At 38.0% G+C, this 14,704-nt stretch overlaps 1 protein-coding gene across 3 annotated transcripts in view; it reads right to left on the reverse strand.

Moving 5' to 3' along the window:
- Nucleotides 1-4,587: 4,587 nt before the first annotated feature.
- LRP6 (LDL receptor related protein 6) overlaps nucleotides 4,588-14,704 on the reverse strand; it is a 183,862-nt gene continuing 173,745 nt past the window's right edge. The window contains exons 22-26 of one of the 3 annotated variants that reach the window (XR_006709309.1): nucleotides 14,490-14,587; nucleotides 11,618-11,952; nucleotides 6,216-6,376; nucleotides 5,355-5,477; nucleotides 4,588-5,245 (exon numbers count right to left, since the gene is read on the reverse strand). Coding sequence is in view for 1 of the 3 variants with exons in the window: in XM_045465704.1 (XP_045321660.1) it covers nucleotides 11,658-11,952; nucleotides 14,490-14,587 (393 nt within the window). In the remaining 2 variants the exon portion in view is untranslated. Of the gene's footprint in view, nucleotides 6,377-11,617; nucleotides 11,953-14,489; nucleotides 14,588-14,704 lie in introns of all 3 variants that reach the window. The other 2 variants (XR_006709308.1, XM_045465704.1) reach the window with 2 other exon arrangements.

The following is a 14,704-nucleotide window of genomic DNA, read 5'->3' on the forward strand; positions in this document are numbered from 1 at the left end:
CAGTTCCTTTTTCTTTTTTTTTTTTTGGGGGGGGGGGAGTATAGGATTGCATCTCTTTCTCTTGCTTTTATTTTACTTATTGTCAAGTTAGCTAATATACAGTGTAGTCTTGGCTTCAGGAGTAGATTCCCATGATTCATCACTTACATACAACATCCAGTGCTCATCCCAACAAGTGCCCTCCTCAATGTCCATCACCCATTTTCCCCGCCCCCAACCCCCACCCCCATCAGCCCTCAGTTTGTTCTGTGTATTTAAGAGTCTCTTATGGTTTGCTTCCCTGTTTGTATCTTATTTTTCCTTCCCTTCCATAGTTTCTTTAAAAGTTAAACATCTACCAGATGACCCAACTATTTCATTCTTAGGAATTTATTCAAAAGAAATGAATTGGTCTAAAACTTGTACCAAATACAGTAACTATAGGGGCGCCTGGGTGGCTCAGTCAGTTAAGCGTCCAACTTCAGCTCGGGTCATGATCTCGCAGTTTGTGAATTTGAGCCCCACGTCAGGCTCTGTGCTGACAGCTCAGAGCCTGGAGCCTACTTCGGATTCTGTGTCTCCCTCTCTCTCTGCCCCTTCCCTGCTCGCACTCTCTCTGTCTCTCAAAAAGAAATAAACGTTAAAAAAAAAAAACTAAAAAAAAAAAAGGGAATTTATTCAAAAGAAATGAATTGGTTTAAAACTTGTACCAAATACAGTAACTATAGGGGTGCCTGGGTGGCTCAGTCAGTTAAGCCTCTGACTTCAGCTCAGGTCATGATCTCACAGTTCGTGAGTTCGAGCCCCACATCGGCTCTGTGCTGACAGCTTAGAGCCTGGAACCTGCTTTGGATTCTGTGTCTCCCTCTCTCTCTGCTCCTCCTCAGCTCATGCTCTGTCTCTGTCTTTCAAAAATAAAAACATTTAAAAAAATAAAGTACAAATATAGTAACTATATTTGTGAAAGCCCTAAATGGAAAACAACCCAAATGTTCATCAACAGATGAATGGATAAACAAATTGTGGTATATCCATACAATGAGATACCATTCATATATATATATAAAGAATAAACTATCAGTATATGCTGTAACATGCATATGAATGAATCTCTAAGAAGCTCAACCAAAACCAAAAAAAATCATACACTACATATATACTTATATAAAATTATAGAAAATGCAATTAATTTATTGTGACAGAAAACAGGTCATTGGTTGCCTGGAACGGAGGGATGGAAAGAAGGAATTATAGATGGGCATGACCATTTTGGGGTGATAGAATTGTTGTTACCTTGTCTTACTATTTTGTGTGTATATAAAAACACAAAATTAATTACTGCATACTTCAAATACATGCAGTTTATTGTATGTCAATTATACCTCAATAAAGCTGTCATAAATTTTCTTAAGACAGCATGGCAACATTTCAGACAATCAAAGGCACAATTTATCATGATTAGATCAACACTGTAAGATATGCTGAAGGAAATTTCTTCAGCCAGAAGGAAAACTGTATTAGAAACCCAGATCTATAAAAAGGAATGAAGAGCACCAAAGAATAATATGTAGGTAAATAAAAATATTTTTCTCATCTTTAAATTTTAAAAAAGAAAATTGATTAAAGCAAAAACAATGTCTCATGACATAACATGAAGAACATGTATGACAATAAAACATAAAAGACTAGAAGGGAAAAATGAAAAGAGACTGTTGTAAGGTTTCATATTATATGCAAAGTGGTGTATTATTTCATGTAGACTACAGCAAGTTAAAGATGCATACTGTAAATCGTACAGCGATGACTACATATGAGCATAGCTAGTAAGCCAATAGTAGAAATAAAATGGAATCCTGAAAGATACTCTCTTCCAAAGATGGCCAGAGAAGAGTAAAAAGAAGGAATAGTTGGGACAAAGAGAAAATATCAAAATGGTAGACAAATCAAATCCGCAATAATTGCATTAAATGGAAATGGCTAAATACTGCCATTAAAATGCAGAAATAGTGTTGATAAAAATGAAGACCAGGGGCGCCTGGGTGGCGCAGTCGGTTAAGCGTCCGACTTCAGCCAGGTCACGATCTCACGGTCCGTGAGTTCGAGCCCCGCGTCAGGCTCTGGGCTGATGGCTCAGAGCCTGGAGCCTGTTTCCGATTCTGTGTCTCCCTCTCTCTCTGCCCCTCCCTTGTTCATGCTCTGTCTCTCTCTGTCCCAAAAATAAATAAACGTTGAAAAAAATAAAATAAAATAAAAATGCAAGAGGCTACCCTCATGGCGTTTTGAAAAAAAAAATAAATAAATAAATAAATAAAAATGAAGACCAAACTACATATTTTATGTCTAAACATGAAAGAGAGAGAGGTTAAAAGTAAAAGAATAGAAAAATGAATGCAAAACTAGTCAGAAAGCTGGAATGGGTATATTAATATCAAAGTGGACTTCAAGTCAAGGAATATGGAGGCAAAGAGGGACATTACATAACAATAAAAAGGTGAATTATTATGACAATAATCCTAAATTATGCAGAGCTCAAAGCAAAAATTGACAAAACTAAAAGGGGAAATAGACAAATCCACAATTAAAGTTGATTTCCACACTTTTCTCCCAGGAGAACTGAATAGAAAATCAGCAAAGATATAGAAGACTTGAACGACAGTATAAACCAAACTGACCTCAATGACCTTTACTGAACACTGTATGAAACTACAGCATACTATAGTTAAATAAGAAAAAATTCAACCAAGTAAGTTTTATCTTTTTTTTTCAACCAAGTACATTTAAAAAAAAAATTTTTTTTAACGTTTATTTATTTTTGAGACAGAGAGAGAGCATGAACGGGGGAGGGTCAGAGAGAGGGAGACACAGAATCCGAAACAGGCTCCAGGCTCTGAGCGGTCAGCACAGAGCCCAATGCAGGGCTCGAGCTCACGGACCACGAGATCATGACCCGAGCCGAAGTCGACGGCTCAACCAACTGAGCCACCCAGGCACCCCCCAAGTACATTTTAAAGATCTAATTGGCTTTACTGAACAATTCATGAATTGGCAGCATCCTCTGTACCGAGTAGAGGGGAGCTCCAAAGGGCTACAGAAAAGGAAAGGTTCTCAAAGGCAGGACAAGGAAGTCATAAACAGAAAAAAGGATTCTTTCGGGGGAAGTCCTTCCTTTGGGGAATGCAGAGGGCCCATGTGACACATTACCTTACTGGTGCTGACTAGAAAATTCCTGACAGGTTAAGACTACATTTCTGGGGGAGGTTGAAACTGCAATTAGGTTAAGCATTACACCCTGGTTTGTTGATGTGGCCTAGCATAAGTGACTCCATTTTGGACCTGTGATTTTCCTTTTTAATAGTACTCAAGTGCCCATAAAACATGCACTGTGATAGACCGTAGTCTGGCTGGTAAAACAAGTCTCAATAAATTTTAAAGAGTTAAACTCATACAGAGGACCTATGATCATTATGGAATTAAATCTAAAAATAACAAAATGGTATCTGGAAAATCCCCAAATATTTAGAAATTAAACATACTTTTATGTAATCTAGGGTTCAAAGAAATTACAAGTGAAATTAGAAAGTGTTTTGAACTGAATGATGATGAAAACACCAAGATTTGTGGGATGCGGCTAAAGCATGCACAGAGAGAAACATACAGCTTTAAATATTTTTATCAGAAAAAAAATGTCTAAAATCAGTGACTTAAGCTTTTATCTTAAGCAACTAGCATATTTAATCCAAATAAGTTAAAGGAAGGAAATAATGAGCAGACAACAATGAAACAGAAAATGAACATACAACAGAGAAGAATTAGAACAAGAGCTGATTTTTTTAAAAATTATTATTTTTTTAGAGAGAGAGTGCAAGCAGCAGAGGGGCAGGCTCCATGCCCAGCACACAGTCCAGTGACGCAGGGCTCGGTCTCACGAACCTTGAGTTCATGACCTGAGCCAAAATAAAGAGTGGGACGTTTTACTGACTGAGCCACCCAGACGCTCCAGAGCTGATTTTTTTTTTTTTTTTAAAGATCAAGAATATCAATACACCTTCAGTTTGACTGACCAAGACACAAATTACCAATGTCAGAAATGGAAACAGGCATTGAAAGGATAAGAGACGCTTTTATGCCAATAAGCTGACTACTTAAGAGGAAATGGACAAATTCCTTGAAAGACATAAACGACAAAAATTGACATAACAGAAAATATAAATAGCTCCAGATCTACACTGAGTTCTTAAAAGCCCTGTCATGAGAATCACAGCACTGTATAAAACTTGATTCCCTTAACCCTTCCCAAGTCCTTCCCAAGAACTTGGGAAAACTCTATCAGAGCCTTATGCCAACAAATACGGAGAGATTAAATGAGTTCAGGCATGCCTTGGCAGTTAATTAAAATGGAACAAAGATTAGAATCTCAATCTTAATTTAATGTCCTTTTCCCTCCACCCACTGCCAACTGCCTCTGATCAAAATTTTGCACTGGAGTTTTTCATACTCAAACTGGACGTTTCCTGTCTAGCTTAGGTGTTAATCGGTTGGTTTATTACGTTAAGGGGGAGACAGAGGGGATATTTAGTACTTGGTGCAATAGTAAATGCTGGACAAATCTTAGCAAAATAATCCTTTATTTTTAGTCTCTTAATTGGGAAAGATTGGCTTTATATGGTGATGAAAGCTGAAGTTACAAATGCAAATCTTGGGTGGAGAATTTTCGGGGTGGGGGGGACAGGTGGTGGTGGGGTCAGTGGTGTTAGAAGACGGCATGGTAGTACAAATAAATGGAACCAGAAATCAGAGCACATTGTGAGAAAGGAAAAGTATCTTCTAAGTTCTTGAGTTGGATCCCTGTAACATAAGAGATTAACAAGAGAAAAGCATACAAATGTCTTTTAAGTTTTAAGTGACACAGGAGCCCTCATAAAGAAATGAAAACCCAAAGAAATGGTTAAACCTGTGTTTTATGCTAGGTTTGATGAGAACCGCAAAGTCATGGAAAGATATGATAGAACAAAGAGTATGAGCTATGTGTAATAAATGGGGGCAAACTTAGCAAGGCCGGTTTGTTCAGGTTCCTTTTTGTTCCTTTCTCTTCTGAGATAAGGATGCCCCCTTACCTCTGTGTACAGGGAGGGCACTTCTCACATTAGGGTTAACGACCTGCTTCAGGGAAAGGTCAGAGGGTTCTTCCTGCACATGCCATTTCTTGAATTCCTTGAAATACTCACTATGCTAATGTGTCGCATTTTGGGGTATCATGTCCCGGACCCTGTCAACAGTAATTCATCCTTTAATTGACATTTGCAGAAATACTGCAACTGTACACAAAGAATTAAAAGTAAGAAAGACTGTACGTGTTAACTTAGCAGAAAACTTACCTGGGTAGAGAAAAGTCCAAAACAACTTGCACTGTCCTTCCCACTCTTGAGCCTGCCTTTAAATCAGGCAAAGCAACCTCGGTTCTGTCTTTCCTTGCTTGGACTCCACTGGGAACAGCACAACTTTGTTTTCCAAAGAAAAGAATGGGAGGGGTCAGCAAAGAAGTCAAGGTAAGCTCACTTAAGAGAAAGAGTCTCAGAGAGAAGACTTTTACACTAACATTTGTTCCACTTAACCCCCTGATGTTTGAGCTTAACTAATGCCAAATAATAAAGCTTTCCTCTCTTCCTATCAAACCAGCAACCTTAGACCCAAGCAGGGATCTAGTAGCTGTGAGTTCTCACTGGTTTTTCCATTCACTCTCATGTTAAATGTTGTAGGGGAGAATAGTAACTTTGTCTACCCTTCTGCTCTTAGCCGAGACCCTTGTAATAAGAAACAGATGAACAAAACAGACCGAAAATAACATGTATTAACTTACATATACATGGGAGATACCCAGGGAAAAGTGAGAAACTCCCCTAGATGGCTTACAATTCAGACTTAACTACCGTATGAATAGGAAAAGGGGAGGGAAGATGTAGGCCTCTTAGGGAAGAGTAAGTAGGAAGTGATTTTAGGAAAGATGAATGGGTCCTTAGAAGAATAGGTGGGAGGTGTGACAGTCGGGACGAAGTTTGGCTATTTTCCCTAGTCTTCTCTCCAGGGATAAGAATCATTTTTCCCTGGTTGATCAAGCTCCCAGGGAGGGGATTTATGGTTTATGACAACTGTGTTCCTTTTGGAGGATCGGTCTTTAGACAGACAAGGGGAGCTCAGAGAAAGCCTCTATCTGTATTTGCTGTTTTTAAAGTGCCCACCTGAATCACAGTGGTGTATTTTGAAGGGGTATATTCTGCGGCTCCTTCGGTATCCTCGTATCATATTGGGCTTTGTGTCAGGAAGAGCAATGTTCATTTTTAAAGCTAATTTCGAGAGGGGAGAGGTTCAGAGTCTACAGCAGGCTCCTTCCAGGAGTTTACTGAAAACAAGAGCAGGAAACACAAAATATTTCCCTTATTATCTGTTCCCAATCACAGGTATGGGCAGCACTGAACTATGCTCAAACCTCTCTTCCAAAGTTGTATTTTATTTGAAATACAAACAATAAAAGTGGGTTTTGTTGCCTCTGAAATGCAAGTCACAGCAATGAACAATCAGCTATTTTAATTTCTTGCTGAAAAGAATTGACACTTTTATTTTCCACTGTTTTATTATAAAAATCAACATTTCATTTGTTACAACTCAGCTTATTGTAATAATCAAAAGGGGATTTATACAAGGTATTTTTATACAGTTTACAATTAAAGCACTTATTTTACAAAAAGGGGGAAGTGAATAGTGGACAAGGGCTGACCAAATGTTGGCCATTTAAATATAAATACATCCTTGCAAAGCACCATCGTACCAAAGTCCATGAACAAGAAACACCAGCTGACTTTAAGACAATAACAAAGATTAAAGCTTAAGAAAAAAATTTAAAAACACAAAGGATAAACATCTGAAAGCAGCACCAGATCCTTCACTTGCAAATAAGGCTAGTCCAGCTTAAGCTCTTGGTATCCTCTTCTTTTTACATTTTCCTACTAACCCCAGATACTTAATTTCATGTAAAATTAGATTTATTCACTTTCTTTTCCTTTTAATATTCACATTTATGCACTGATATATATACATATCATACACATATGATATATATATCCCTGGCATTCTTAAATTTGTTAAAAAAAAAATGGACAGTTAAGCATAAGCAAAAAGCACACTGTCTCTACATCTTTGGTGTAGACTTTTGGGTAAACCCTAGATAATGGTGGAAATGTAAAAGTTTTCGTTAGGTCTATACTCTGAGTACAGGAAATCATTGTTTATAGTTCTATCTGTAAAGTCATGAGGATTGTTTACAGCAATAAACTTAGCAATAGCTTAAGGATGCTTTATGAAAATGAAAAACCAAGTAAAATTACCTGGACTGAAGGAGGGTGAGGATCGTCAGTAAGACTGAAGAATCTACCTCCCCTTCTACTCAGGTGCAGGCTTATTAGTTTCATGAGATGCAGAATCAAGTCCAACAGAAATATCCTGAGTATATGGATTCACAATGCTCATAATTTAAAAACTATAAATGTAAAATGTTATCTCCTGAAACTGAAAATTTCAAAAGGCAAATTTTGAGACTAGTATAAAATGATGCCATCCCAGAAGTCAGAAACCACACATATGCTACCAGTACTTTCTAAAATCATCTGTTATTTCTCTTGGCTCATTTCAGACTCGGGATAAAGAAAGGAATACCAAATAAAATTAAGTTTGAGTTTAAGAATTCTGAGAACATGTTTTAAACAACACTTGATTATAAACTTATGACTCAGTCCCTGTCTACACTTAGTGTATAGTCTCATTTGTGGATGCCCTAACATTTGTTGGCCAACTGATATTCACATACTCAAATCCACACCCCAAACATACGATGTATGTCATTATACAGACTTAAAGCTTATTAAAAGCATGGCATATCTGGGGTATGAAAAGCCCAAGATTTTTGCTTCTGAATTTTGTAAGATGTGTAATGGTAACCAATATGAAGCTCTTACGGCATGCAAATCAATGAAGTGGCAAGTTTTCCCTCAGCAAGAGAAAAAACAATTTTAAAAACTACATTTCTAGGAATCAAATCTAGGCACATGACTGACTAGACTAGCACAACTATCACAGAGGAGCCAACCTGCCTACAGCAAGCCTCTCTGGTACCAGAAGTAGTCTCTACTAGGATTACTGGTATAAGATTACATAAACACACACAGACGCATTTAACAGGCTAGGTAGGTAAGCCATAGCTAACTCTACTTGAAGTAGTCTTCATTAATAGGCCTTTATGGCAAAACAAAAAGATTCTCCCCCAAATTAATTGCTACCTAACACAGATGGTAGAGATTTTTGTGTATTATCAAAGTTGGAGTTGGCCTTCTACAAATTATTGACTTCAGAGTGTTTTAAAATGATGAACAAATATATAATCCTCAGTCAAGCTAAAATTTTACTGCTCAAAAGCTCTGCCCCCAAATTATTGGCCTATTAGATGAAAATGTACTGTAAAGTCTTCATTTCTAAATATATATCATCCCTTTAGAACAGATATTCTCAAGTGTCAGATACTTCTTGATATATCTCAAAGTACTGTTATATTAAAATTAAGATAGTTAAAATAACTAATGTTCTGCTGGACAGATATCTCACATATGCTGCTATAGAAGAGGGGCAGCAAAGGTCAAAGGCGTAATAATACTTCACGAGAGAAAAATTAATACTGAGAAATTCTATCCCTTAGCTTTTTTTTTTTCTTGTGAATATGCCATTATCTGATTTAAGCAGCAAAACCCCTTGGGCCACTGTTCAGAAGACCAGGGTTCTGCAGCAGCCAAGTTCAAAGTTATAAAAGCGCAGTTATAAAAGACCACCTCAATGAAGGTGAGCCTACTATAGCGCATAAGCACAAAGTATACGATGCCAGAGTTCATTTCTCAGATAATTTTAATCACATCACTAACTAGACATGCTTTAAGACTGGTGTTCAAAATTAAATACTTAAGTATTTAAGGAAAATAATGACATTTTATTCATTTTACCCTCATGGATAGTGAATATAGCAATACATCAAATTCAAAACCTTTATCCACTTTCCCCCTGATTTGTGCTCATGTTTATTTTTTATCTTCAGTTTTTCCAATTAAACCTCTTGTGTTTAATACTAATCAAGATAGTTTGTTACTTAAGCTTAACTGTCCATGTAGCCCGAGGGCCAATCTTTCCCGATATTTGACAATTCTCTCATTTAAAGGTACACCGCCCCCCAATATTAAGAATCCATCTCAACTACCCAAGAAAGAGGACCCTGAGATTAAGCGGAACTGCCTTCAAATAATTTCAAACAAATTGGCACACAAATCAGTATTTTGCAAGAAGAGGCCATTGCCATCGCAGTACAAGCACTTGAACTGAGATATAACAAGGCAATATTCTTCTTAATTCGTTATAGTGCAAGTTTCCACATGGGAAGCCCACCGGATAAAGATGCACATTAAAAAATGTAAACATATAGAATTCTTAAATTCTAATTGATACCCAGTTATTGCTAACCTTTCCATCTTCATTTAAGTGTCAGAGGCCCCCGTGTCACAGAATGCAACTCCAGTGTCCATTCTGTTAGACTGTGAGCACTTTGTTCCACCGACAGGAAGAGTTAATGCAAGACACTGATGGATCACCATTTATTTATATGCAAACTCAAGGGCACCTGATTCATAGAAGGTGCCCCTGACAATCTAAGCATTATTCTGAAACCACATTTTTTCTCATTAAAAAGTTTCCTCAGGTATTTTTAATTGCTTATAAAGTTACTTCACCCCTGCCAAAAGTCTGAATCTTTTCTTCCATGGTTTTCTCTTGGGCCCTGAAATCCAGAGAGGCCTCAGCAAGACAGAATTTAAAAAAAAAAAAAAAAAAAAAAAAAAAAAGAAATCATTCAAATAACTGACTGACCAACATCTGTTAAGGTAAAAATACATTAGTTTAAAAACACATTCAGTTTTAGCAGAGAAGTGCTGGAAAAATGTAAAAAGCAGGAAACTAACTTCTGGCAAGGTGGCAGAGCAGTGCTAGAATCATTCCACACGTCAGCCCTAAGAGCTGAAGACGCAGCAGCCCCAGGACCACGCAGGTCAGGCAGGTGGCAGAAGAGCCTTCCGTTACTCCCCTCCACCCAAGTTCTGACAGCTGAGAAGTCAACGGTTGGCCTTCTCGTTTAATCCACATTGTTAAATTTGTTAAATCATCTTAATCCATAACAGGATAAGAGAGAACACACAAAAATATATAAGAGGTGATTATAAGAATAATTTGTGGATAATTTGAAAACAATCTAACATTCACATTGGGTAACAGGAAGATATTAAAGTCACGTCACACATTAGAAGAGGTATGTATGTAGACATCACTCAGAAAAATTGGCCTAAAGAACATGAAAATGTCACAAACAGTTAATAAAGGGAAAACCTAATGATAACAAAAAAATTCTCTTTTTAAATAGATTGTCTCTAACTGGAACATATTTAAATGTTTTACTAGAAAAAAAATATATATATAAATGATTTCATATTGTGGTATTATATGCTGAAAGTACTGCAAGGATATATGATTAATTTACAACAAAACATAATGGTTAAATTTGTAATTCTTAAACATTGCCTATATGTGTTGTGAAAAGATATTTTAATGAGCATTAAAACAATCTTGGAAGAGGAGCACTAATATGTCTAACCTTTGATCATTAAGCAAAAACATCAGTCAAACTGAAGAGCTAAGCCTACAGAGGAACAGAGCTAGTAGAAATATTAAAATGAAACCTTAATTTAGAAAATTCCATTTTATCAATCCTCAGATAAAAAAGCTTTGAATAAATCGTGATATCTTGGCAAAACGGCCTACAAAGCTGCTGGGGGAGGAAGCAAGGTAAAAACACCTAGAGAAAAAACGAATTCTTCTGACAGAGGCTGTGGGTTCTAAGGTAGGGACAGAAGACTTGCACACACAAAGAGCCCCACACCATCTGACTGGACAGCTCATCTCCTCCAATGGCAACACCCAGAAGGGATTTTTATAAAGACCTATTTTCCTCACTAAAATAATGGGATTCCTAGAGAAAATAAAGCCCTTTGTCCAAAGTTAGTTTTAATACCTTTTTTCTTTTTCCTTTTGTGATTTCTTAAACTTATTGGCCCTCAAATGTTAGCTAACATGAAGGCTATTTGGCTACTTCCAAGTATCTATGGTTTGCTGCTCTGAGATGGACTTGAATTTTTCTTCTTCTTCTTCTTCTCTTTCTCTCTCTCTTTTTTTGGTATTAATAAAGCCCAGACATTCCTGGTCAGTGATGCCTTTATTATTCCTGTTTCCTTTGTACTCAGTCACTTCACTGGGTTTAAGGCATGCTTTGTGTATTTAGTTTGCAAAAATAAAACTTTTAGTACAAATTTATTTTTTATACAAATTTTTATGGCACAAGCAGCAAATCTGCTGTTTTAAGAAAATATATAAATATCCTTTTCTTCTGTACAAATATCTCCAGTATTCCCTACCCCATTTATAATTTTTAACTGTACATGGTCTGCCTCATCTTTCTCTAATAGCTCCCTCCCCCCCTCCAGATCTCAACCAAATTTGTATTTACATTTTTGCGTTGGAGGCAGTCAGAGGAGGAGGGCCCCTCCTCAGGAGGAGTCTGTACAGGGGGAGGGTGGTGGTGGGTAGAGGTGATGAGAGTAGCTCCTCTCTGTGTATGGAGAGGGTGGGCAGCTTTCATAGTTCTCTTCTGCTGACAAGTATTGGCTTCGGGGCGTGGGAGGCGGGGGCACAGGCTCTGAGTCATAGTTCAAGTCACTAGTGTAGCCCTTGGCCGTTGCCACTGAGGTCATCCTCCGGCTGGGAGCATAGTCACTGTCACAGACATCTGTGCTGCAGGGTGTGGTAGGGGGTGCAAAGTGCCGGTAGCTATATGGCCTGTAGCTGGTAGGGGGAGAAAATCAAGAAGCAGACACTTAGTTTTATAGAAAAGCAGTTTCTTCTCTATCAGAATACAGAAGTATTAGCTGTAAACTTCAGGTTGAAGATCATACACTACTACAATTAAAAAAATTTTCTTGGGGCGCCTGGGTGGCGCAGTCGGTTAAGTGTCCGACTTCAGCCAGGTCACGATCTCACACTCCGTGAGTTCGAGCCCCGCGTCAGGCTCTGGGCTGATGGCTCAGAGCCTGGAGCCTGTTTCCGATTCTGTGTCTCCCTCTCTCTCTGCCCCTCCCCCGTTCATGCTCTGTCTCTCTCTGTCCCAAAAATAAATAAACGTTGAAAAAAAAAAAATTTTTTTTAAAAATTTTCTTGATGTTTCTTTATTTTTGAGAGACAGAGCATGAGCAACAGAGGGGGAGAGAGAGAGGGAGACACAGAACTCACAGCAGGCTCCAGGCTCTGCGCTGTCAAGCACAACCCGACGCGGGGCTCAAACCCAAGAACTGTGAGATCATGACCCAAACCGAAGTCGGACGTTTAACCGACTGAGACCTAATTTATTTCTTGTTGTTCTGCCTTTTCAAGTTCAGCAAGTTTGCAGCATGGCTAACCAATAAAAAAGGCATTGAAAAGAGACGAACACACTAGTGAAAGGAAGAGCTCATTTCAAAGTGCTAGCTCTCACTTCTACTTCTATCTGTAACTTCATATAGCATTTACATTTGAAATATAGTAAAGCTGACCTTATTTCATATTTATCCCAATCAAGGTTTCTTTATATACTCCGTCGCCAAAGTGACAAAAGAGGGGCAAGAGCACGTGCAAAACTGAGGTTAACAATCCACTAAACACCCAGTGCTACAGAGTGTGCCACAAGACCCCATCCCAACACAGAAACCATCTGCTAGCACCCAGGGTTGGTCTCAAAACAAATGGCTAATGGTTACACGACCTGCTGAGCAGGTTCTCAAGCGGTTTTACTACCAATATTGACATGAGGTCATAGCACTTTTTAGGTTTTATCTTTCTGTCCAATCAGGTTTGAGCCCTGATGAACATTCTAGGCTCAACTAAAAGGCCAAACACTTCCATTTTCATGTTAAAAAAAAAAAAAAAAAAAGCTAGGAAAAAAGGAAAGAAAATCAACAAAATTCTTTTACATTCCAGTTCAGACAAGAATCTCAACAAATGATGAAAAGTGACTCAGAAGAAAGAAACTGGGCTTAATTTGAGACGTGGGAAATGGTCAAGTAAGAAATGTTTTTGATGCAACTATGTTCATTTTAAATTTTTTTTTTTTTTTCAACGTTTATTTATTTTTGGGACAGAGAGAGACAGAGCATGAATGGGGGAGGGGCAGAGAGAGAGGGAGACACAGAATCGGAAACAGGCTCCAGGCTCTGAGCCATCAGCCCAGAGCCTGATGCGGGGCTCGAACTCACGGACCGCAAGATCGTGACCTGGCTGAAGTCGGACACTTAACCGACTGCGCCACCCAGGCGCCCCAACTATGTTCATTTTAATGAAACAATGTTTTATTCAATTTAAAGAAATAACTTTTTAAAAATAAAAATTTGGGGTCTTTCATTTTGTTTTTTTCAGTTTTGAGGTTTCTGCTTTCTCTTTCGGCTTTTTAGAACAAACTAGTGGCAAGGAAAGCAATTTACAATAAAACACAAAAATATCAGCTCAGAATCAGGCCTTAATCTTATGTATACAAACTGAAATGGGAATTCTGAGTAAGATACTATCAACAGTTTCACTTGATTTCTACCTATCTGTACGGTTTTATCAGGGCAATTTGACTGGAAGTCTAGGAAACACTTATCTAGAAGATAATAGGCACTTGAGGGACACTGATAAACACAGCACTAGGTTTACACAGAGTATCAAGCCCCTGACTTTCTGCTGGCCTTTGAAACAAGATGGAAAGAGTAAGGTAAACACTAGTCCTTCTCCTGCTTAACATGCTCTACAGACACAGATCAGCACAAGGGGAAAATGTCCCCATTTTGTCTTACAAATAGATTTCATTTATTTTAGTGAGTTGTGATTTATTCCAGGCAACTTTATGAAGAATTCTTCATTCCAGATGGTGTAATACTGAAGCAAGGGCTGAACTTAAGCTTCTCCCAACTTCTCTCAAATTCTGTGCTCTTTGCACCCCTGCAATTTTACAGCTCTCGCAACTCTTTGAACTCCAGTCCTATGCCAATATTCCATTCCTAGGCCACCAAACAAAGCTAACCTGAGCAGTAGCCCATTTTGTAATCAGTTATTTTGGTGGGTAACTTTTCCTTACAATACTGCCAAAGCAGTATTGGGAGCTGACTCTACTTCATTATTATAAAGTCAACACTTGTGACTCTCTCTAAAAAAATGTGTAATGCCTCAAAAGAAAAGGCATTGCGGTAGGGACAACATCAGCATTATCAAGACAAGATGCCTAATCTCTCTCAGTGACCATCATCTATTTATGTAGGGCTACATCAAACCCACTACTTCTTTCTTCTAATAAATACTTCCACTTATCTTACCTGTAGGACCTATGAGTGGAAGGACTATTTGAAGAATAACCAAATTCCATAGTGTAATGTGATCGCTCTGTGGCTGGGGATGGCGGAGGGTTCAAAATCTAAATGCAAGAATAATTAAATTATTACAATAATTATTACAATAATAATAATGTCAGATAAAGACCATTAGACTTTCTTTACACTCTCTTCCTTCATCTGTTTGTATTCCTTTCCCT

Source organism: Leopardus geoffroyi, chromosome B4 (genome assembly GCF_018350155.1).
Source record: "Leopardus geoffroyi isolate Oge1 chromosome B4, O.geoffroyi_Oge1_pat1.0, whole genome shotgun sequence".
In the NCBI taxonomy this organism is placed as follows: domain Eukaryota; kingdom Metazoa; phylum Chordata; class Mammalia; order Carnivora; family Felidae; genus Leopardus; species Leopardus geoffroyi.